The sequence below is a fragment of the Marmota flaviventris genome, chromosome 8 (assembly GCF_047511675.1).
Source record: "Marmota flaviventris isolate mMarFla1 chromosome 8, mMarFla1.hap1, whole genome shotgun sequence".
Classification (NCBI taxonomy): Eukaryota; Metazoa; Chordata; class Mammalia; order Rodentia; family Sciuridae; genus Marmota; species Marmota flaviventris.
In genome coordinates, this window is record NC_092505.1 from 40,335,820 (window position 1) to 40,355,845 (window position 20,026).

The 20,026-nt window shown below is 36.9% G+C and overlaps 1 protein-coding gene across 3 annotated transcripts in view; it reads left to right on the plus strand.

The window, feature by feature from the left end:
• The first annotated feature begins 306 nt into the window (after positions 1-306).
• Yeats2 (YEATS domain containing 2) overlaps positions 307-20,026 on the plus strand; it is an 85,587-nt gene continuing 65,867 nt past the window's right edge. For 2 of the 3 annotated variants that reach the window (XM_071615146.1, XM_027951484.2), the window contains exons 1-3: positions 307-476; positions 15,566-15,684; positions 19,532-19,629. In XM_071615146.1, coding sequence (XP_071471247.1) covers positions 15,585-15,684; positions 19,532-19,629 — 198 coding nt within the window. In that variant the 5' untranslated portion in view covers positions 307-476; positions 15,566-15,584. Of the gene's footprint in view, positions 477-9,876; positions 9,895-15,565; positions 15,685-19,531; positions 19,630-20,026 lie in introns of those variants that run through there. The other variant, XM_071615147.1, reaches the window with a different exon arrangement.

Below are 20,026 nucleotides of genomic sequence, written 5' to 3' on the forward strand. Positions count from 1 at the left end.
GTTGGCCCAAGACGGCACACACAGAAATCAGTTATAATCGTACCACGGAAGCTCATGAACGCCGGAAGAATGAATATTCTGTCAAACTTGGGACTAGAAGTCGCCGTCTTCTGGACAGGAAAATGATGGAAGCTGGCTTCTGCAGCACCCACACCCGCAGTCCCCGCAGCTGGGTGGCGCGGCCAGATTCCCGGCCTGGGCCAGCCCCCGCAGACCCGGGCCCGCCCCGCCCAGCTCGCCCCGCCCCCCGCCCGCGCGTCCCCGCCGCCAGCGCCGCGCGCGCCCCGCCCCTGCTGCTGACGTGCGGTGCGGAGCGGGTAGAGCGGGCTCCACCGAGCTGTGCGCTTCCGCGGGCTTGCGGGGTCGCTGGGCCTCGTGGCAGGGCGGCTCCGCGGGGCTTCGCTCGCTCCCTCCCCTCCCCGTGCCCCCTCGCCTCGCCCGGCGGGGCCGCGCTGCAGCCACGGACCGGAGAAACGGTGAGTGCTGGCGGGATCGGGGTGACGGCGGCGCGCGCCCCGCTCTCCCGGGCATTGTCTGGGCGGGGGCTGCGCGGGCACGTGCGCGCCCCTCCTCCACCCGCCGGCCGCGCGGCGGCCGGACTGAGGCGGGGCTGGGGGAGCCTGAGGCCGCGGAGGGGAGGGGACGGGGGAGGCTGGGGGAGTGAGGTCGCTAGCCGCCTGTGCGGGAACCGGAATTCGGACGTCCGTGTGCAGGGGTCCTTTTTGAAGGGGCGCTGCGCTTCGTAGGGGTTGGTGGCTCTCTGAGCCCCAGTGGCCGAGCTTTCAGTGTAGTCAGCGTGGTGGCCTGTGGATGGTATTGGAAACAAAAATTGGCCCAGCACCAGCAAGTTGTGGATTTACCAAAAAGATTCTGGAATGTACCTCCAACCTGTCGCCATCACCGCTGGCCCTTCGCCTCCGAAGGGTGGGCAGAGTGAGAAAGGTGTGGGATACTCCAGGCGCGATGCCGGAGTCAAGCACCGGAGGTGTGAGACAGTGCGGCGTTAGAGTGGAGCCTCGGAAAGTGAGGGCTTGCCAAGAAAGGCTGGCTCTATGGGTTGTGTCCACATTGCAGAAGACAATGAGCCTTTTAATATAACCTTCCCCCCATTATGTGTGTAGTTAGGTTAAAAAATAGAAAGTAGAGGAGGGAAAATATCACTGCAGCCCCGACACATCATTCTTCGATGTATGTTTTCTTGTATTTTCATCTAAGCATGTTTCTTAACAGTTACAGTTGACCCATATTTTCCATTGTGTTTTTCCTCATGTAAAAAAATGCGATGTAATATTACATGTATTCAGCAGTATCGTTCTGTTAAGTAGCAAGTATTCATTGTAGAAGAATTTAAAAATAGACGCAAAACTAGAAAAAGTACTTTACTGTCTAGAAATAATTACCATTGATTGTGTAGACTTTCAAAGATAGGGACAGACAATTCCCTGATTAGTTTTATTTTAAAAGATTTTGAGAAGGGGAGTAGCATAATCTGCCTGCTACATGGAGGAAGAAGCCAATAAAGAGAGATGGGAGATCAGTTCCAATGCTGTGTACAATAACTTGGTCTAGGCCCATGGCAGTGGAGATGCCAAAGAGTGAAAAGATTAAAAAATAATTTGGAGGGCTGGGGTTGTGGCTCAGTGGCAGAGTGCTTGCCTAAGATGTAAATAAATGGCCTGTTGACAACTAAAAAAATATTTAAAAAAATAATAATTTGGAGGTAGAATGAACAAAACTTGAAAGTGAATTGATGAGAAAAGAAAGGAGTCTTTGCTTTTGTTTTTTTGAGCAACTGAGTAGATAATGGTGTCATTTATTAAGATGCAGAGTAGAAGAGAGTAATTTTTTTTAGGTTTTAAAAAAGTTTTTTTTTAATTACTGGGGATTGAACCCTGGGATGCTGTACCACTGAGCTACATCCCAGTTCTTTTTTATTTCTGAGAGAGGGTCTCACTAAGTTGCCCAGGCTGGCCTCAGGTTTGTGATCCTTCTGCCTCAGCCTTTCAAGTAGCTAGCATTTGGGTGTGCACCCCTGTGCCCAGCTGGGAGAGAGAAATTTGAGGAGGAAAAAAACATGAGTTTCATTTTGGATGATTTAATTTGAGATGCATATTAGTCATAAAATTGGTATGTTGAGAAAGTAGTTGGATGCACAGGTCTGGAACTCAGGGAGCTTCTAGAACTAGAGATGAACATTTGGGAATGATCAGAATATATTCAAAGATATGGGACTATGTGAGGTCACTTAGGAAAAGAGTGTAGAGAGAGAAGCAAATAGAACTTGGACACTCAGATACTTCCAGAGCGAAAAGGTTGAGCAAACGATGGAGAAGAAGCAGGTTTTTCTCCTCTTGGGAAGCCAAGAGAGGGAGTTTCTGGAAGCTAGCATTGGTCCTCATATCAGTGCTTCTGAAATGTTTAGTAAGATTGTCATTTGGATTTGACAACCTGAGGCTATTGTTTATCCACAATTCTGAAAGCAGGGGAGGTGGAGAACAGAATAGTCCAATGGGATGTAAGGAAGTAAAGACAATGAGTGTGTTGCCAGATCTGGTGGCGCACACCTGTAATCCAGGAGATTTGGGAGGCTGAGGCAGTAGGATCACAAGTTGGAGACCAGCCTCAGCAACTTAGACCCCCAGCAACTTATCTTAAACAACCCTCTCAAAATAAAAATATAAAAAGGATTGTGGATGTAGCTTATTGGTAAAGCACCCCTGTGTTCAATCCTCAGTACCAAAAAAAAAAAAAGTTTCAAAGGCTAGAGTTTATTTTATACATAAGTTGGAATTCAACTTCATTCTTGAAGGATGAAGAACATTTTGGTAAGTAGAGAAGGTCAAGGTGAAATTGGAACTCATTGGAAGATGATTGTGAAATGTTCAGGCATGTGAACTTTGATGACTAGACCTACAGAGGTAGAAGAACTAGTTCTCCTAGGCAAGGGTTGTTTGATCTGCTTGTATGTAGAGTGGGCTGTGGAGGGGGGACTGTTAATGTGATGGTGGAGAGGGGTGGGGGTGGGGATTCAACTTTATTTGTAATATTTTTCATTCATAGTGGTGGATACATTGGGGATTGTTTTTGTATTTTTTTTCAAGTATTATTCAAGCATATGGGTATATTTTTAAATCGAAATAAAATTTAATTACTGTTTTGAAGTATAGAATTGTTGAGATTTTACTATATTCATGAGATTGTGCAACCATCACCAGTATCTAATTCTGTGACATTACTATCTCCAAAAAAGAAGCCCTTTGCCTGTTAGCAGTGTTGATTCTCCCCTTCCCTCATTTCCCTGGCAACCACTTTCTATGTCTGTGCATTTGCCTGTTTCTACACATTTCATTATAAGTATAATCTAACATGTGTCTTTTTTCACTTAGTACAGGGTTTTTCAGTGTTCATCTATTTTATAGCTTGTATCAATACTTCCTTCTGATTGCTCAATAATATTCCATTGTAGGAATGTACATTTTGTTTACTATTCATCAATAGATTGGCATTTGGGTTGTTTGCATTTTTTTGCTATTATAAATAATGATATTGTAAGTAATGCTATTATAAATTATGTGTAAAAATATTCATATAGGTTTGCAAGGATATATGTTTTCATTTTTCTTGAAGACATATGTAGGAGTAGAGTTGCTAGTTCATATGGTAATTCTGTCTTTAATTTTTGAGAAAACACCAAGCTTTTCATTATGGCTGCACCATTTTATTTTGCCAAAAATGTATAAAGGTTCCCATTGTATGTTCTTACACATTCTGGCAGACTGTGTTTAATAGTGTTGTGTATGTGCAAACAGCTTTATTGAGGTACAGTTGACAGGTCACAAACTGCACATATATAGAATGTACAACTTTTTTAAGTTTTGATGTAGATATCTGTCTGTGAACCTATCACCACAGTCAAGATAGTAAATATCCAATCTCTCCGAAGTGTCCTCATGCCCCTCTGAAAACTCTTTTCTCCCTATCCTTACCCCTCCCCAACAGGCAGCCATTGCTCACCTTTTCCTTCACACTAGACTTCTTTGCATTTTATGTAAATGGAATAATGTAGTATGTACTTTTTTGGGCGTGAGGATTAACAAGGATAGAACCCAGGGCCTTGAACATGATAGGCAAGCACTCTACCACTGAGCTATATCTCCAGTCCTTTTTTTTTAAGTTGTTGAGGCTGATCTCCCAGCTTGCAGTTCTCCTGCCTCAGCCTCTTGAATAGCTGGAATTACAGGTGTGTGCCACAACATTCAGCTTAGTATATTTTATATTTTTTCAAAAACTGGCCTCTTTTACCCAGCATCATTTTGATGTTAATTCACGTTATTGTGTATATCAATAGTTTATTCCTTTTTTGGTGCATAAAATTTTATTATACAAATATATTACAACTTATTTAATTCATTCACTAATTAGTGGATTTTGGGGTTGTTTCCAAGAATGTGTGTGGTTATGGGGATTGAACCCAGGGCCTTGTGCATGCTATACACACGTTCTACCACTGAGCTACGTTCCCAGCCCCAGTCTCTCACTGTGTTCTCCTGTCTTTTTTTTTTTTTTGAGATGAGGTCTTGTTATATTGCCTGGCTGGTCTTAAACTTCTGTGTTCAAGTGATCCATCCTTCCACTTCTGCTGCCCAAGTGGTGTTTCTGGTTTTTGACTATTACAAATAAAGTTGCTGTGAACATTCATGTCCAAGTTCTTTTTTTTTTTTTTCCTGAATTTTTTAATATTTATTTTTTAGTTTTCTGCAGACACAATATCTTTGTTTGTATGTGGTGCTGAGGATCGAACCCGGGCCACATGCATGCCAGGCGAGCGTGCTACCGCTTGAGCCACATTCCCAGCCCCATGTCCAAGTTCTTACATGGACATATACTTTTATTTCTCTTGAATAAATACCCAGGAGTGAAATTCCCAAAGTGTCTGTACCATTTTACATTCCTACTAGTGGTACATGAGAGTTCCAGGTGTTCCATGTTCTCTAATTTTGTTTTTTTAAACATAAAGAGAAGCATAAAATAGAGACATGCAGACATCTATAATCTGTCTCCCAGATTAATCCTTTTGTCATTTTTATCTCCCAAATACCACATCTGTGTGGTTAGAAAGTTCAAACATGGTAGACAAGAATAAAATGAAAAAGCAAATCCACTACCCATTGGTAACTATTATCAATCATTTTGATTTTTTTTTCTCCCAGAAAGCTTAAAGAAAACACACTTAAGTATTTCTTTTTTCTGTCTTCACTTTTCCCTAGTTTATACAGAAGGAATGAAAATATGTGCACTGATCTGTGTCTCCATGTGTTTCACTTCACAATTTATTTTAGAGGTATTTCCATATCAGCCCATTATTTTTCTTTCTTTCTTTTTTTTTTTGGTACTAGGGATTGAACCCAGGGGCATTTAACTATTTAGCCACATCACTATCCCTTTTTATATGGGACAGGGCCTTGCAAAGTTGCTGAGGCTGGCTACACATTCTTTTTAATAACTGAATCATAGTCTTAGAGCAAAACAGTTTTGCTATAAGAAAACACAGATTTGTTCCCAAGCAATGTTCATATTTGGGGACTTTTGGAACATATTGTGAATTTCACATTTGTTTATGCGTGATTCCATCTGCAGAAAACACTAGGTGAATGCAGAAAACTACACCCTGCTGAATGAATACACAAGCCACACAAGTGCAACCTCTAACATCTTATAGGGATCTCAGCTTACTCTTGTTAAGAGTCACACTCATCCACATCTACTGTTAAAACTGTCTTGTCAACTTCAGATAACCCTCCTGTTATTTCACAGTAACACACAAGCTATAATCTTTCAGGCCCACTTCCCAAGCAAACTTGGTCTTTTTCAAGGTAAGATGTCATTTATTATAGCATTTATGTAATTCTTAACCATCTAACATATAGAGAAGTGGGCTACCATTTTTATTAGATTCCCCTTTTTATGTCACTAAGTGAAGTTTTTCAATATTGTGTCCAATCCTATATTCCCCATAAGCCAGGTGGTTTTATTATGCAGGTTTACAGAGTGAGGTTATTTTTTAAGAATAACATCACATTATAGAAGAACTGATTTGTTCCAAAGAATGAATGTGTCCTGTTTCTTTAATTTATAATTTTTTAGTTTAACAAAAAGGACTGGGGATGTAACTCAGTGGAAAGTGCCTTTGGGTTCAAGCCCTAGTACCAAAACAAAAAGGGAAATTATGAATACTTTTAATCTCCCTGTATTCCCTTTCACTGATCATTTTATACTTTTCTGAATATCTGAAATATCTAATAATAAAATTAGAAAGTATTAAAGTATTAATATCTCTTCATACACACACAACTGGTCTTTTGGGGGGTTGGTACCAGGGATTGAAATCGGAGGGGGGGGGGCACTCAACGATTGAACCACATCTCCAGCCCTATTTTGTATTTTATTTAGTTAGAGATAGGGTCTCACTGAGTTGCTTAGCGCCTTGCTTGCTGTTGCTGAGGCTGGCTTTGAACTCACCATCCTTCTGCCTCACCCTCCCAAATTGCTGGGATTACAGGCATGTGCTGCACCCAGCACAACTGGTCTTCATAATGGTGATTCCCTAACTGCCTGCCCTACTGCAAGCATACAGATAGTGTGCATGCATATTTGAGTGAAGGATAAATACATATGTAAATATATATTTAGCTATTGAAGGTAAATGCATCATGATGCATGCCTGTAATCCCAGATACTTGAATGCCTGAGGCAGGAAGATAACAAGTTCAAGGCCAATCTTGGCAACTTAAGGAAATCCTGTCTCAAAATAAAAAATAAGAAGAGTTGGGGATGTAGCTTAATAGTAGAGGACCCCTGAGTTCAATCCCCAATTCTGCCAGTATTGTTTAAAAAAGAAAAAAAAAAGATACATATCTGCACAGACGTGTGTGTGTGTGTGTGTGTGTGTACACAACCATCACCACATCTAATTCTAGAAAATTTTCATCAGGTAAATTTTTGTAGGTGTGTAGATTTAGGCACTGTTGTTTTAAAGAATAAAGCAATTTTCTAAAAAAAAAACATATATATATATATATGTTTTAAGGTTTTCCTTCTGGAATCTCACCTCCAGATAGAAAACTATGTAACTTATGCCCATAGGAGTAATTCTCAGTTTGAAAGCTCCAGCAAAACTTCCTGCTTAACAAAGTGTATAAGATTTGCCTCAATTATGTATGCACAGTGATTGTGTGCAAGAATTTGACATTCTTGATCTAGTCTAGTTCCTTTTCTCCATTTTTAACCTGGACTTGTAGATAAGTTTTATTTCCTTTTTGTTTCTGGTATAAAAATTTGCCGCAGTCTGGCTGGGCACAGAATAACCGGGCCGCCACAGCCTTGTAGGTTCAAAACAGGAACTCCTTTATTCTCCACACTCCGGGGAACAACACGCATGCGACCTTCTCCCCCCGCACCACCACCAACCGGAAATCCCTCCTCCGGCACTTCCCCAACCAATGGAAACTCTCCAGGAATCCCCAAAGTAGCAGGGGAACTCCAAAGTAGCAGGCCAAGGCCGACAGCAGGGGTCTAATATGCAATTGAATACACAGCTTAACATAACCATTATCATCTCAATGGCTTGCTGGCATCACCTCTCAACCACTCTGTTCTGGCAAAAATGCCATGTGTCATTCCAACTCAGCTATGGCTCTCAGCAAAACTTTCTGCTAGAAAAAATTTTAATGGCTTCATAACTGAAATACACAATTGCCATGTAAGTTAGAACCATCGTTTTATTGGACAGTTCAGTGGTCTTTGTTGGAAACTGACTTAAAGGAAGTCACTAGAGGGTTATGTGGCCTCCCTTAAGTCAGCTTAAGAATGTATCTTAAATCTCCTAAAACACTTATGTCCCACATTGCTCACTCTTCCAGAAAAATTATGTTGAATTAACTGGGGGAGTAAAGGAATGGTAAAACTTAACTAGGGTCAGCTCTTGAGTTGTTGCATTAGAAGTAAAAACAGTGACTTGGATGATTTAGAATAATTGTTTTATCCTTAACTTTTATTTCTAAATATCTTTATTTTGTTTATTTATTTTTATGTGATGCTGAGGATCGAACCCAGTGCCTTACATGTGGGAAGCAGGCACTCTGCCATTGAGGCACAACCCCAGCTCTATCGTTAACTTTTCTATGTGCTAGTTGGCAAGGTTGAGATAGAGTACTGGCCTGAATTGATCCTGGGTCTTATTAGAAGGTTGTATAGTCTTAAACAGTTTTATTTGTAATAGGAAAGTGGTTATTTTTTTGAGCTGAAGATACATAATTATTAATAAAGAAACAATATTTTTGAGCTAAGATCTCTAGCTTTTCTATTTTGCTCAGCTCTTTTCATATCACATTGGGAAAGGCCCACATCAGTTTGATACTAAGACCAGAGACCTCTCTCAACTTCCCACCATTTTCATCGTGTAAAATTGTGATTATTTTTACTTAAAAGACCTGTTTTGGGCTGGGGTTATGGCTCATAACTGTGAGTTGATTCCCAGTACCTTCTGCCCCCAACACAGACACACAGAAAGAAAAAAACAGTGATTGTTGGCCAACAATTGAGAACATATTCAAAAAGTTTTGTGTATAAGAATAATTAGCATAGTTTTTGTCAGTACCAACTCTAAGGAAAATCAGAACAAAATCTGTTTTCTCATTAATTTCCCTTGGTCTGTCTTTCCTGTAATAGATTATTTCAGATTATTTCTAGGATAACCATAATTTGGGGGAGAAAATTAGATGAATTTTTTTCAGTTTCTATGTCAGTGAGAAATGACAATCTTATTTGAAGATAGAGAAATTTAAATTGACATTGAAATATGTTTTGATTCTTTTGATTCTATTTACCTAATAATTTTTCTCAGTAAAATATTAAAATGGGAATATATTCCTAGAGTGTACATTGGATTCTTTGGGAATCCTGGATGGTATTTGGGTCATAATTGCTGCTATTTTTAGTTTGCAAAATATAATTCATGAGGGGCTGGTGTTGTGGCTTAGTGGTGGAGCGCTCACCTAGCACGTGCAAGGCCCTGGGTTTGGTCCTCAGCGCCACATAAAAATAAATAAACAAAATAAAGATATTGTGTACAACTAAAAAATAAAATATTTAAAAAATATATAATTCATGAAAGGATCTTATATATTTGAATTACTAAAAATCAATGGCATTAAAATGTTCTTAAAAGTCCAGCATTAGACATGTGCCGTGCAGATCACCTTCCTTCTAGGTCCTTCAGTACCATTTTAGGATTTAGCCTTTGTTCGGTCTGTTTCTTTTACTATAATTGGCATCAAAACCTAGTTATGGGCTGGGGTTGTAGCTCAAGTGGTAAGAGTGCTTGCCTCGCATGCATGAGGCACTGGGTTCGATTCTCAGCACCACATAAAAATAAAGATATTGTGTCCATCTACAGCTAAAAAAAATTTAAGGAAACTTTCCAGTTATGATGTGTTAGACTTTTATCCCCCCTGCCCCGCTGTATTAGTCTTTTAATACCCTGCCGGATTAGATTTATATCTGTATTTGCAAATAAAAACTGTTCTGTTATTTTCCTGTGAAAATGAGTGTGTCCATATTTCCATTAGTTTGGGTATATTATGTTTCTTTTCATTGTTGTCAGTTTTTATTTTGCTTAATTGTAATTTCCTCTTTGAGCCATGAGTTAGTTATTGCATAGTATCTTCTATATAGTGAGTTAATAATTTAATATTATTATCAGAGAATATGGTCATAACACTTCCACATTTTTTGCAGTAGTTTAGACTTTCTTCATTTCCTGTTATAATCATCCTTCAGTGTGCTTGGGAAGTTGATACCAAAATCCAAGGATGCTTGAGGCCCTTACATAAAATGGTATAGTATTTGCATATAATTTATGCATATCCTTCTGTATACTTTAAATCCTCACTAGATTACTTATAATACTTAATACAATATAAAAGCTATATAGATAGTTATTTTACTGTATCATTTAGGGAATGATGTCAAAAGTCTGTACATGTGTAGTACAGACACAATTTTTTCCCCCTGGTTATTTTTTTGTTCCGCAGTTGGTTGAATCTGTGGTTGTAGAACCTGATGGTACAGTGGACTAACACTGTATCTGATTTAAATTTAATGCATTTTTATAACTGGATTTTTCCTCTGTTGTGTTTAGAATTGTGTTAAGTCTGGCTTGTTAATTGCATTATTTGTATCTTTATTTTTTATCTGTCATCTTGATCTTTTAAATATTTTGAGAGATATGTTTAGATTATCCTACAATTATAATTTCTTAAATTCTCCTTGCATTTACATTTTCAGGTTTTTTGTGTGTATTTTAATACTATGCTGTTTGCTGAATGGTTTATGACATACCTTTTTGATAGTCTTTTAGTAGTATCGTAATTTTTATCATATTAAATATTTTTGCTTTGAATTGTTCTATTAATATTGCCATGTGTACTGTCTTTTTTTAAAAACCAATATGTCTAATAGTTTTGTATATCTCTTTATTTTAAACATTCGGCTATGGTGCCTTTGAAGGTGTAAAAATATTAAAAAATAGATTTGCAAGTATTGTGAAAGGAATGATGAAACCTAGTGCAAGCTAGTTATGTTCCCTGTGGGTATTTGTACTTGGCAAATATGTTAACCCTTCATTCATTTATTCAGCAAACTTATTGACTATTTCTAGGAACTTTGGAGGGAGTATGTGGGAAGAGCTCCATTGGATAGGGTGGTCAGGGAATCCTTCTCTGACAAAGTAAATGTTTGAGTTGGGATCTGATAAAGTTAATCTAGAGGAAAAGCATTCCCGGAAAAAAGAACTATAAGCCCAAAAGTTGTAATGAAAAATTGAACTGTATTTGAAGAACAGAAAGAACCAACATGTGAGATCTTAAAGATCAAGAATGGAGAGGGAGCCAGAGCCCAGTTCATGTAGGGTCTTACAGGTCATACTGAGGAATGTGAATTACTCTATTATGGGATTCCATTAGGTTTTAAGCAGGTGATGACAGAAAATATATTTTTATAGTTCATTTCTAAATTAAGGTATAGTTTATATATAGTAAAATAGGCAGATCTTAAGGGTCCAGTTGGGAGAGTTTTTGTGATTGCATATGCCTGAGTAACTTAAACCCTTTATTAAGCTATAAAACATTTGTCAACCCAGAAGGAACCTTTATTCCTCCTCTTAATAAGTCACCAGCACCCTCAACTAGACTTTCCATTTCTTTCACCATTAATTTATCAGTTCTAGGACTTCATATAAATAATATCATTTCATTTAGTGTGTGTGTTCTTCCCCGCTCCCCTTTAGTTTTTCTTCCAAAGCTGGGGATTGAACCTAGACTTCTAGCATGCTAGGTAAACTGTTCTGCCACTGAGCCACAGCCCCAGTTCCCTTGTGAATATGCTCTTGTTTCTGGTTTCTTTGCTTAACATAATGATTTTAAGGTTCATCCCTATGGTTGCTTGAATCAGAATTTCATATACCACAATTTTCCATTACCCTGTTCGGTTTTCGTTTTTATTTTTTTGGTGGTGCAAGGGATTGAATCCAGGGCTTTGTACATGCGAGGCAAATGCTCTACCAACTGAGCTCTATCCCCAGCCCGTGTTCAGGTTTTTGTAGACATTTTTTGCCGCAGTCTGGCTGGGCACGAATAACCAAGCCGCCACAAAGCCTTGTAGGTTTAAACAGCAACTACTTTATTTCAACTCTCACCAGCCCTGCTCGCGCGCTTTTCCGCCAACGCCACCCACGCAGCCGTTCCAGAAAACCCCCACACAGGAAATCCCTACTCCGGCACTTCCCCAACCAATGGGAACTCTCCGGGAATCCCTGCGAGAACTCCAAAGTAGCGGGCCCCCTAGGCAGCAAGAGCTGCCCCATTGCCCGACAGTAAAGGTCAAATATACAATAGAATCAATCCAGCATCATAGCAATTATATATAGCTTAACTCAAATCATCATCTCAGTGTTCACCTTTCAAACATTCCCTCTGGCAAATGCCAGGCTGACTGGCTGTGGCCCTCAACAATTTTTGAAGCATCTCTTTGGCTAATAGAAGGGAATGGATTACATGTTCTCTTATTCATGTATTTAATAAAAGAATACTGGTTATATTATTTACAAGGGAGAAATTATTTTATTTGAAGTGAAAAATATAGAAGAGGCAGGGCCAAAGAACTATAAAATCATTGCCAGAATTTTAGGAATGTCTGTCTGGAAGCAGATGGAAAATGATTGTGATTGTGCTAATTCCCTTCACCCTTGTAAGCTGGATGAGAAAGTATTTTGGGGGGGGGGGCGGGGAGGGATTAAACACAGGGTTGCTTAACCACTGAGCAATATCTCCAGCCATTTTTAAAATATTTTACTTAGAGGCAGCGGAGCACAACAGACACTAGTATGGCAATTTGTAAATCAATGGATGTGTAACTGATGTGATTCTGCAATCTGTTTATGGGGTGAAGGTGGGAGTTCATAACCCACTTGAATCAAAGTGTGGAATATGATATGTCAAGAAATTTGTAATGTTTTGAACAACCCACAATAAAAATTTAAAAAATAAAAAAAATAAAAAACCAGGAGAATAAAAAATCAAAAAAAAAAAATATTTTACTTAGAAACAGGGTCTCACTGAATTGCTTAGGGCCTTGCTAAGTTGCTGAGGCTGGCCTTGAACTCACCATCTGCCCTCCTCAGCCTCCTCAACCTCTCAAACCACCGGGATTACAGGCATGAGCCACCGTGCCCAGCTAATGGGAAAGTATTGAGTGAGACTTAAAAGTTCAGAGGTTCTAATGAGGTTCAGATGCCATGAGAAGCACAGAATTATTGAGAAGTTTTTGGCAGATTTTTCAGAGGCCTTATTTATCAGATTTCACTCCTTCCCCTCAAGAATTGGTCAAGTCTTGTACAATCAATGTGGTATTTGCAAAATATGGAATAAAGGACTATGTTTTAGCTCTTCCCTGACATGAAAACTAAGACTAATTTTTTTTGTTTGTTTGTTTTTGGCAGTTCTAGGGATTGAACCCAGGGCCTCATGCATGCTAGGCAAGTGCTCTGCTACTGAGCTACATTGCGGGCCCTTTTTATTTTTTGTTTCGAGACATGGTCTTCCTAAGTTGCATAGGCTGGTCTCCAACTTGCAATCCTCCTGCCTTGGCCTTTCAAGTAGCTGGAATTACAGGTGTGCACTACCGCACCAGGTTAGGAAATAAGATCATCTTTTTTTTTTTTTTTTAGTTGTAGATGGACACAATATCTTTATTTATTTTTTATGGTGCTGAGGATCAAATCCAGTGCCTCATGTGTGCAAGGCAAGCACTCTACCACTGAGCTATAACCCCAGCCCATAAATTAGATCTTTTAATACGAATTTTCACATCATATAATTTTTTTAAATACCTTTATTTTATTTATTTATTTTTATGTGGTGCTGAGGATCGAACCCAGGGCCTCACATGTGCTAGACAAGCACTCTACCGCTGCGCCCCAGCCCCACCCCCACCCCTAATTTTTGTTCTTAATTATATAATTTTCTTTTTTAAAATTGTTTTTCTCTTGGGGTTTATTTATACTATAAAACATTAAGAGATTTTGTTATGTTTTTGGTCTCTAAACCTTTGTCAGAAACAGACTTGCATGTGTTATTTGAATGAATACGGTAAATTATGTGATAAGTTTAAATATAGCATTTACTTCTGTAAGATTTTGTTTTCTTGTGTTGGTTACAGGGATAAAAACATTTATTTTCCAAGTTTAAAATGACAATATTTGCTTTTTATAATTACGCTGTTTTGATAGATAAAATTTTAAGTTGAGGGAATGAATGACAATAGTAGTCCTTATCTTCATTTGCTTCTGTATTTGATTTTGATCCCATAATATAGAAAAAAAAATCCATTCTCACAGACAAATTGTAAGTGGTAACTTTTTTTTTAACTAGTTCACATTATTATTCTTTTAAATTTCAACTGAAAACCTAAGAGGATTAATGTAGGACATTTTGTTTCAAAGAGGAATTGATGATATCTAACAACTGCTCACGTTTTCTTTACATAAATACAAGTCAGACAAGAAGAACTCAACTTAATATTATCATGGGTCATTTGTTCCACATTCCATTCAGTTATTTATTACATGGTGAGAAGAGTATGCCTTCATAGACATGCCTAGCTTTAGCAAGCATTTGTTTGAATGTGGCAAACTTTAGTATTCCTTCAAGACACAAGCAGACTTGAATTATTAAAAAATGTTCTGTAAAAGCTAAATCTTCCTTCAGGATGTTTTTCAGCTTAAATATTCCCAAGGATGATCAGAAAAGTTCTATTTCAAGGACTTCATGAGAAATGAATTACCTTGGCAGGGCAAGTTAACTCATTGGTGGTTTCTTCCTTACCATCCCACCCCCAAATTTTTCTGGTTCCCTAGTTTTAGAGCAGATATCAGAAGAGTTTTACCTTCTCTCTTAAGTGAGAATAAGAAAAATACTTTATTTTTTCTTCAAGGATCCCAAGCCTTTCTAGGTTGGAGCCATTGTTATTCTTGAGCTTGTTTGTGAATTGGCAGGAAACTATGCAGATAATGAATTCCACAGAATGGAGAGGTGAAGATGATGTTGGATTTGCATTCATCTATATAGATAATGTCATAAGATTTGGCAAACTGTAGAAGTAGGTGGCCATAGAGGAAGTAGTATGGTACAGGGAAAAATTTGAACATTTTCTGGGATGTATCAATCTCTGCTTCTAGGTTTATCTGCAAGTAGTTTTCGGTTAGTTTTTTATTTTGTTTTGTTTACTCCTGTCTTTGTTAGAGAAGAAGAAATGAGGTTTATTGATTTTTTTTTTTTTCCCAAGAGTGTATTCTTTTTATAACTGCACAGATTTTCTTGGATTGTCTAAAATGAGTTACAGACCAAAGAAGAAATAAAGACTTTACTTTTTTATAAACTTTAAAAATAGATAATTAGATTCCAGGCCTCTCCAAAAATCTTTATATTCTAAATTACAGCGGGTAACTAATGATTATGAACACATGTTAAGTGGCTTGATTTGGGATGTTTATATAAATGCTGCATGCTTTGGGAATATTTTTAAGCTCAGTAATATAATACAAAATAAGTTACAGGAAAAATGTTGTCTCAGAGGATATACGTATATATCATTACATGTTGAATGTCCTGCTTGAATCAAGTGAGTATATCTCCAAGTTGGATTAAGTTTTTTTAAATTATACATATTATTTATCTAAATCAATAAGAAATTCACAATCCAATAGAAATATGTGCAGAAGATACAAACTAAAGTGGTTTGTACCAACTTGCAGTCCCACTGGCAGTGTGCCTTTTTCCCTACAATGCTCACCAATATTTATTGTTTCTTGTTTTCTTAATAAATTGCCATTCTGACTAGAGTGAAATGAAATTTCAGTGTAGTTTTAATTTGCATTTCTCTAATTGATAGTGATGTTGAATGTAAGCGTTAGTATTGTATAATGTTTATTAATTAATTATTACTTTTACAGTGAAGAACTGAATGTCATCATGTCGGGCATCAAGCGAACAATCAAAGAAACCGACCCTGATTACGAGGATGTATCTGTGGCCCTTCCAAATAAGCGGCATAAAGCAATTGAGAATTCAGGTAGAAATTGGCTACCTTAGGAAACTATTACTACTTTGTTGATATTTGCCTCCACTTTAAAATGAATAATAGCTAAAATGAAATGAATTTCCGATTTACATATAATTTGAAGGGGTTTGTGAGCAAAGTACTCTGTATAATAGTAATACACCATTTGTTGCATAAAAGGCAGATGATCTGGCAGTATCATGATCAAGTAGATATTGAACATAGCAGTAATGAGACAGGCTACACATTTTAGCTATCATGGTATATTAGTAGTAATCATGAAGTCTTATGTGTACAATAGTGGGTATCAGGTGAGATGATTGCTTATAGTTGATACATAGATTGAGGTTTTAATGTGTGTTAAGAAAAAGAATGAACTCATCAAACTTGTAGTTTCGTGGCTACTATTTGGATAAAATTAAAATTATTTAAAAATATTATTTGTGTTAAAACATTTCACATGGTTTTCAGATTTTCAGGAGTTATCTTAAAAGTGATATATGAATGATATATGGAAATTTGGGGAACATTTATCTAGTTCAATCCCTGTACTTACCTAGCTGCTTTTAGTGGGTTCAGAGGCATTAATTATTTGCCCATCATTATATAATTTATTGAGGAGCAAATCATCAACTGTGTGTCTGTAGTGATCAAGAATGTCCTAAGCTATCTAAAAAAAAAATTGCAAGTTTGTGCAATAAATTATTGTTGAAATTTATGTTTATTTAAATACCTGAGTTGTGCACAGAAAGCATCAAAGTTATAGCTCATGTGTTGCAGTTTCATAAAGATTAAGACCCCTATAGTTTAAATGGTGAAAAAAATTTCTGTCTCTAAAAGTATAGTCAAGTCATACATATTCAGAAGTCTTTTTGGAAGGAAAATAGTAAAATTCAATCCTAAATAATGAAAATATTTCACTTCAACTTCCCCCTCTTGCAGCTGTAATTTTATGTGGAAATGTCATTTCTTTTTAATAACAAGCCAGATAAATATAGAGTTATCATGTAACATACATCTATTGCTCAAAATCTTCACATGCACACCCCCACCCTAAAAAGAATAGAGAAAAGTGGTTTTAACACTGTAGCCCTCTATCTTTGGTTTAAATCTAGTGTGAGTTCCCAAACCCTATTTAAGAAACGACAATTTTTTGTTACTGAGGACCATTTGCTGCTGTTTCTGTTGGTTTCCTTCTACCTAATCCTAATCTTTTTTTTCCTAAGAATTTTTTGCAGTATAGATTTAGTCATATATTTCCCTTTGCTTATGTTATTTTGTTTTGGCTTGCTTTTGCTTTTCAATCTTCTGAGAAAGATATAATATATTAAGTGTCAGGAATTTATGGTATGAAACAGTGACGTGGTACCTGACTCTCAGCATCTGAGAATATCTGTTGGTTTATGTATACAACATTTATGTATACTTTTATATATAAATTTAGGTACATAAAATTTATATATATTTTATATATTTAATAATAGAGTTATGTTATTTTTATAATTAATTATATGTAACATCATTTTAAGAATTATTTTTTACCTATAAAATACCCAGTGATCTAGGAAAATATTTATTAAATATGAGAAATATACTAGTTGTTTCTCTCTATGCAGACAAATACATAATGTCAGTAATTTAAACCATTTTTTTTGTGTGTGTGTGTGTGGTGCTATGTTAACCAAATTTTTGTTGGTCTAGTTTTTTTGTTTTGTTTTGGTTTGGGCTTTTTTGTTCATTTGTTTTGTTTTGAAGGGAACTCACTGTGTTTCCCAGGCTGGCCTCTAACTCCTGGGCTCAAGTGAGCTTCATGCTCAGCTTCCCAAGTAGCTGGGTCTGTAAGTACGCACCACCATGGCCTACTACAGGAGCACTTTTTTGATGATGGTAGTGATTTTGAACCCAGGACCTAGAGCATGATAAGCATGCAGTGTACCACTAAGCTAATTCCTCAGCCCCACCCATTACTAATTTTAAATTCCCAATTCCCTGACATATTTTATGTGGATAAAATGACACAGATTTATCAAAGAGTCAAAAAAATTTTTTATTATTTTTTCATATGCTGTACTCCAAAGCATAGGTGCTGAATTTTTCATGTCACAAACACAAGGATCATTTTTGCTAAATCCCAGATTTGCTTTTTAAGCAATCATATCACTGCTCTTTGTTTTGGTGTTCTATCTAGTCGCACTGTGTGTTTTGATATATTTAACTCTGAGTTGTGTATTGCTTTGAGTAGTCATCATCTGAGTTCTAGTGCCTTCAAAGGATTTGCTTTCTTTTGATTTCTTTCTTTGCTCATTCTTTCAGGTATTTATGATAAGAAATTGCTGAATTGCCTATTAGCCCATTCTCTGCAGAAGGAAACTTCTCCTGTTATATATTGCTCTAGTATCACAGATTACTTTTTCCTCAGCTCTTTACTGTCTTTTTCTTTAGACCTCTGGTTTTTCACAGGCCACCAAATATTTCAGAATTTCTTGATTTTTTTTTTTTTTTTTTTTTACTTCTTCCTTTTTTGGTAATTTCATTTTGATGTAATTATTTTCCTATTTTTTTATTGATGCATTATAGATGCACATGATAGTGAGGTTCATTGCTGCATATTCTTATATACACACAATATAACAATATAATCTGGTCAGTATCATTCCCTAGTATTTCCTCATTGTTTTCCTTCATCTCTCCTTATATAATTTCAAACAGAAAAATTGCAAGGAATACTCATGTCTTATCCAAATTAATTTACCAGTTATTTACATTTTGCCTTATATGACTTATCTTTATTTTTAGGTACTGGGTTCTTTAACACATCGACAGCCCTTTTAATATTTTATTTTGAGACAGGATCTCACTGAGTTACTGAGGCTAGCCTCAAACTTGGGTTCCTCCTGCCTTAGCCTTCCTAATCACTGGGATTACAGGTGTGTGTCACTGCCCAGCAATCATTTTTTTGTTGTTGTTTTTTAATATTTGTTTTAGTGTAGGTGGAGACAATAACCTTTATTTTATTTTTATGTGGTGCTGAGGATCAAACCCAGTGCTAGGTAATTTCATTTTGTGCTAGGCAAGCACTCTACAGCTGAGCCACAACCCCAGCCCTTTTTAAAAAACTTTTAATTAACATATTATTGTTTACATTTATGAGATAGTAAATGATGTTTTGATACGGATTTGTCCTTTTTCCCATTTCCACACACACGTACATGTATGTGCATGCATGCATGTAAGCACATTATTATTTTTTGCTTTTTCAAAACCATTGGAGAATAAATTGGAAACACCTCGGTGTGTTTTTAAAGGACAGTCTCTTATATAACCACAGTAAATTTATCAAAAGCAGAAAATTTGAGCATTGTTACATTATATTATTCCAATCTGTAGCCCGTATTCTGGTTTTATCAGTATTGTATTTTTAGAGCTATTTCTCCCCCTTCAGGATCCAATCCAGAGTATGCAGGGAATTTAGTTGTCCCATTTCTAGTCTCTTTTAGTCTCCTTATCCTTACCATTACTTTAGTATCTAAATGGTACAAGGCAGTTGTTTTGTGGAATATCTTTCGGTTTTTGTTTTTTTGGTTGATTTTTGGCTGATGTTTCATGGTGAGCAGGGTTAGTATTTTTGGTAGGAATATCTCAGAAAGATGTAGTGGTGGACTTCTTAGTGCATCATGTCACAAAGCACATGAGGTCATTTTGTCCCAAAATGAGTGATTTTAACTTTCTATTGCTGGTTAAAGTAATGCCCTCCAGATTTATCCCTTGGAGCTATTATTCCTTAGGTTTCTTGTTGTTTGCTGACTTAAGATCGCTCCAGATTAATTAGGACTTGATGTATTTTGTGTTCTTTGTGTAGCTCGAGATGCTGCTGTGCAGAAGATTGAGACTATTATCAAGGAGCAGTTTGCTCTTGAAATGAAGAATAAGGAACATGAAATTGAAGTCATTGACCAGGTATAATGATCATAAGTTGAAAAAAAAACCCACAAAAAGCTCCAAAGCTATGATAAAAAGTCTATAGGATGAATTGGGGTAAGAAGAAGAAAAATATATATATATGTGTTATATTATATATATATATATATTTTTCTATATATATAAATAGAGTCATGGTTTTCCTTTGCTTTTTTTTTTCCTGCTATTTTTTGAAAAATATTTTTCTTGTTTTGAGGGAAAATACCATGTTAAAAAAAATAACATTCCAGAAAAGATAAAGAAAATATATTGCCTGAAATTCCATCCCCAAAGATAATTCCTCTTTGATCTTATACTCAGTATCTTTGTTGACATTTCTCAATGAATATGCTCATAAATATGCATTTTAATATATCTGCATACCTTGCATTTGGGG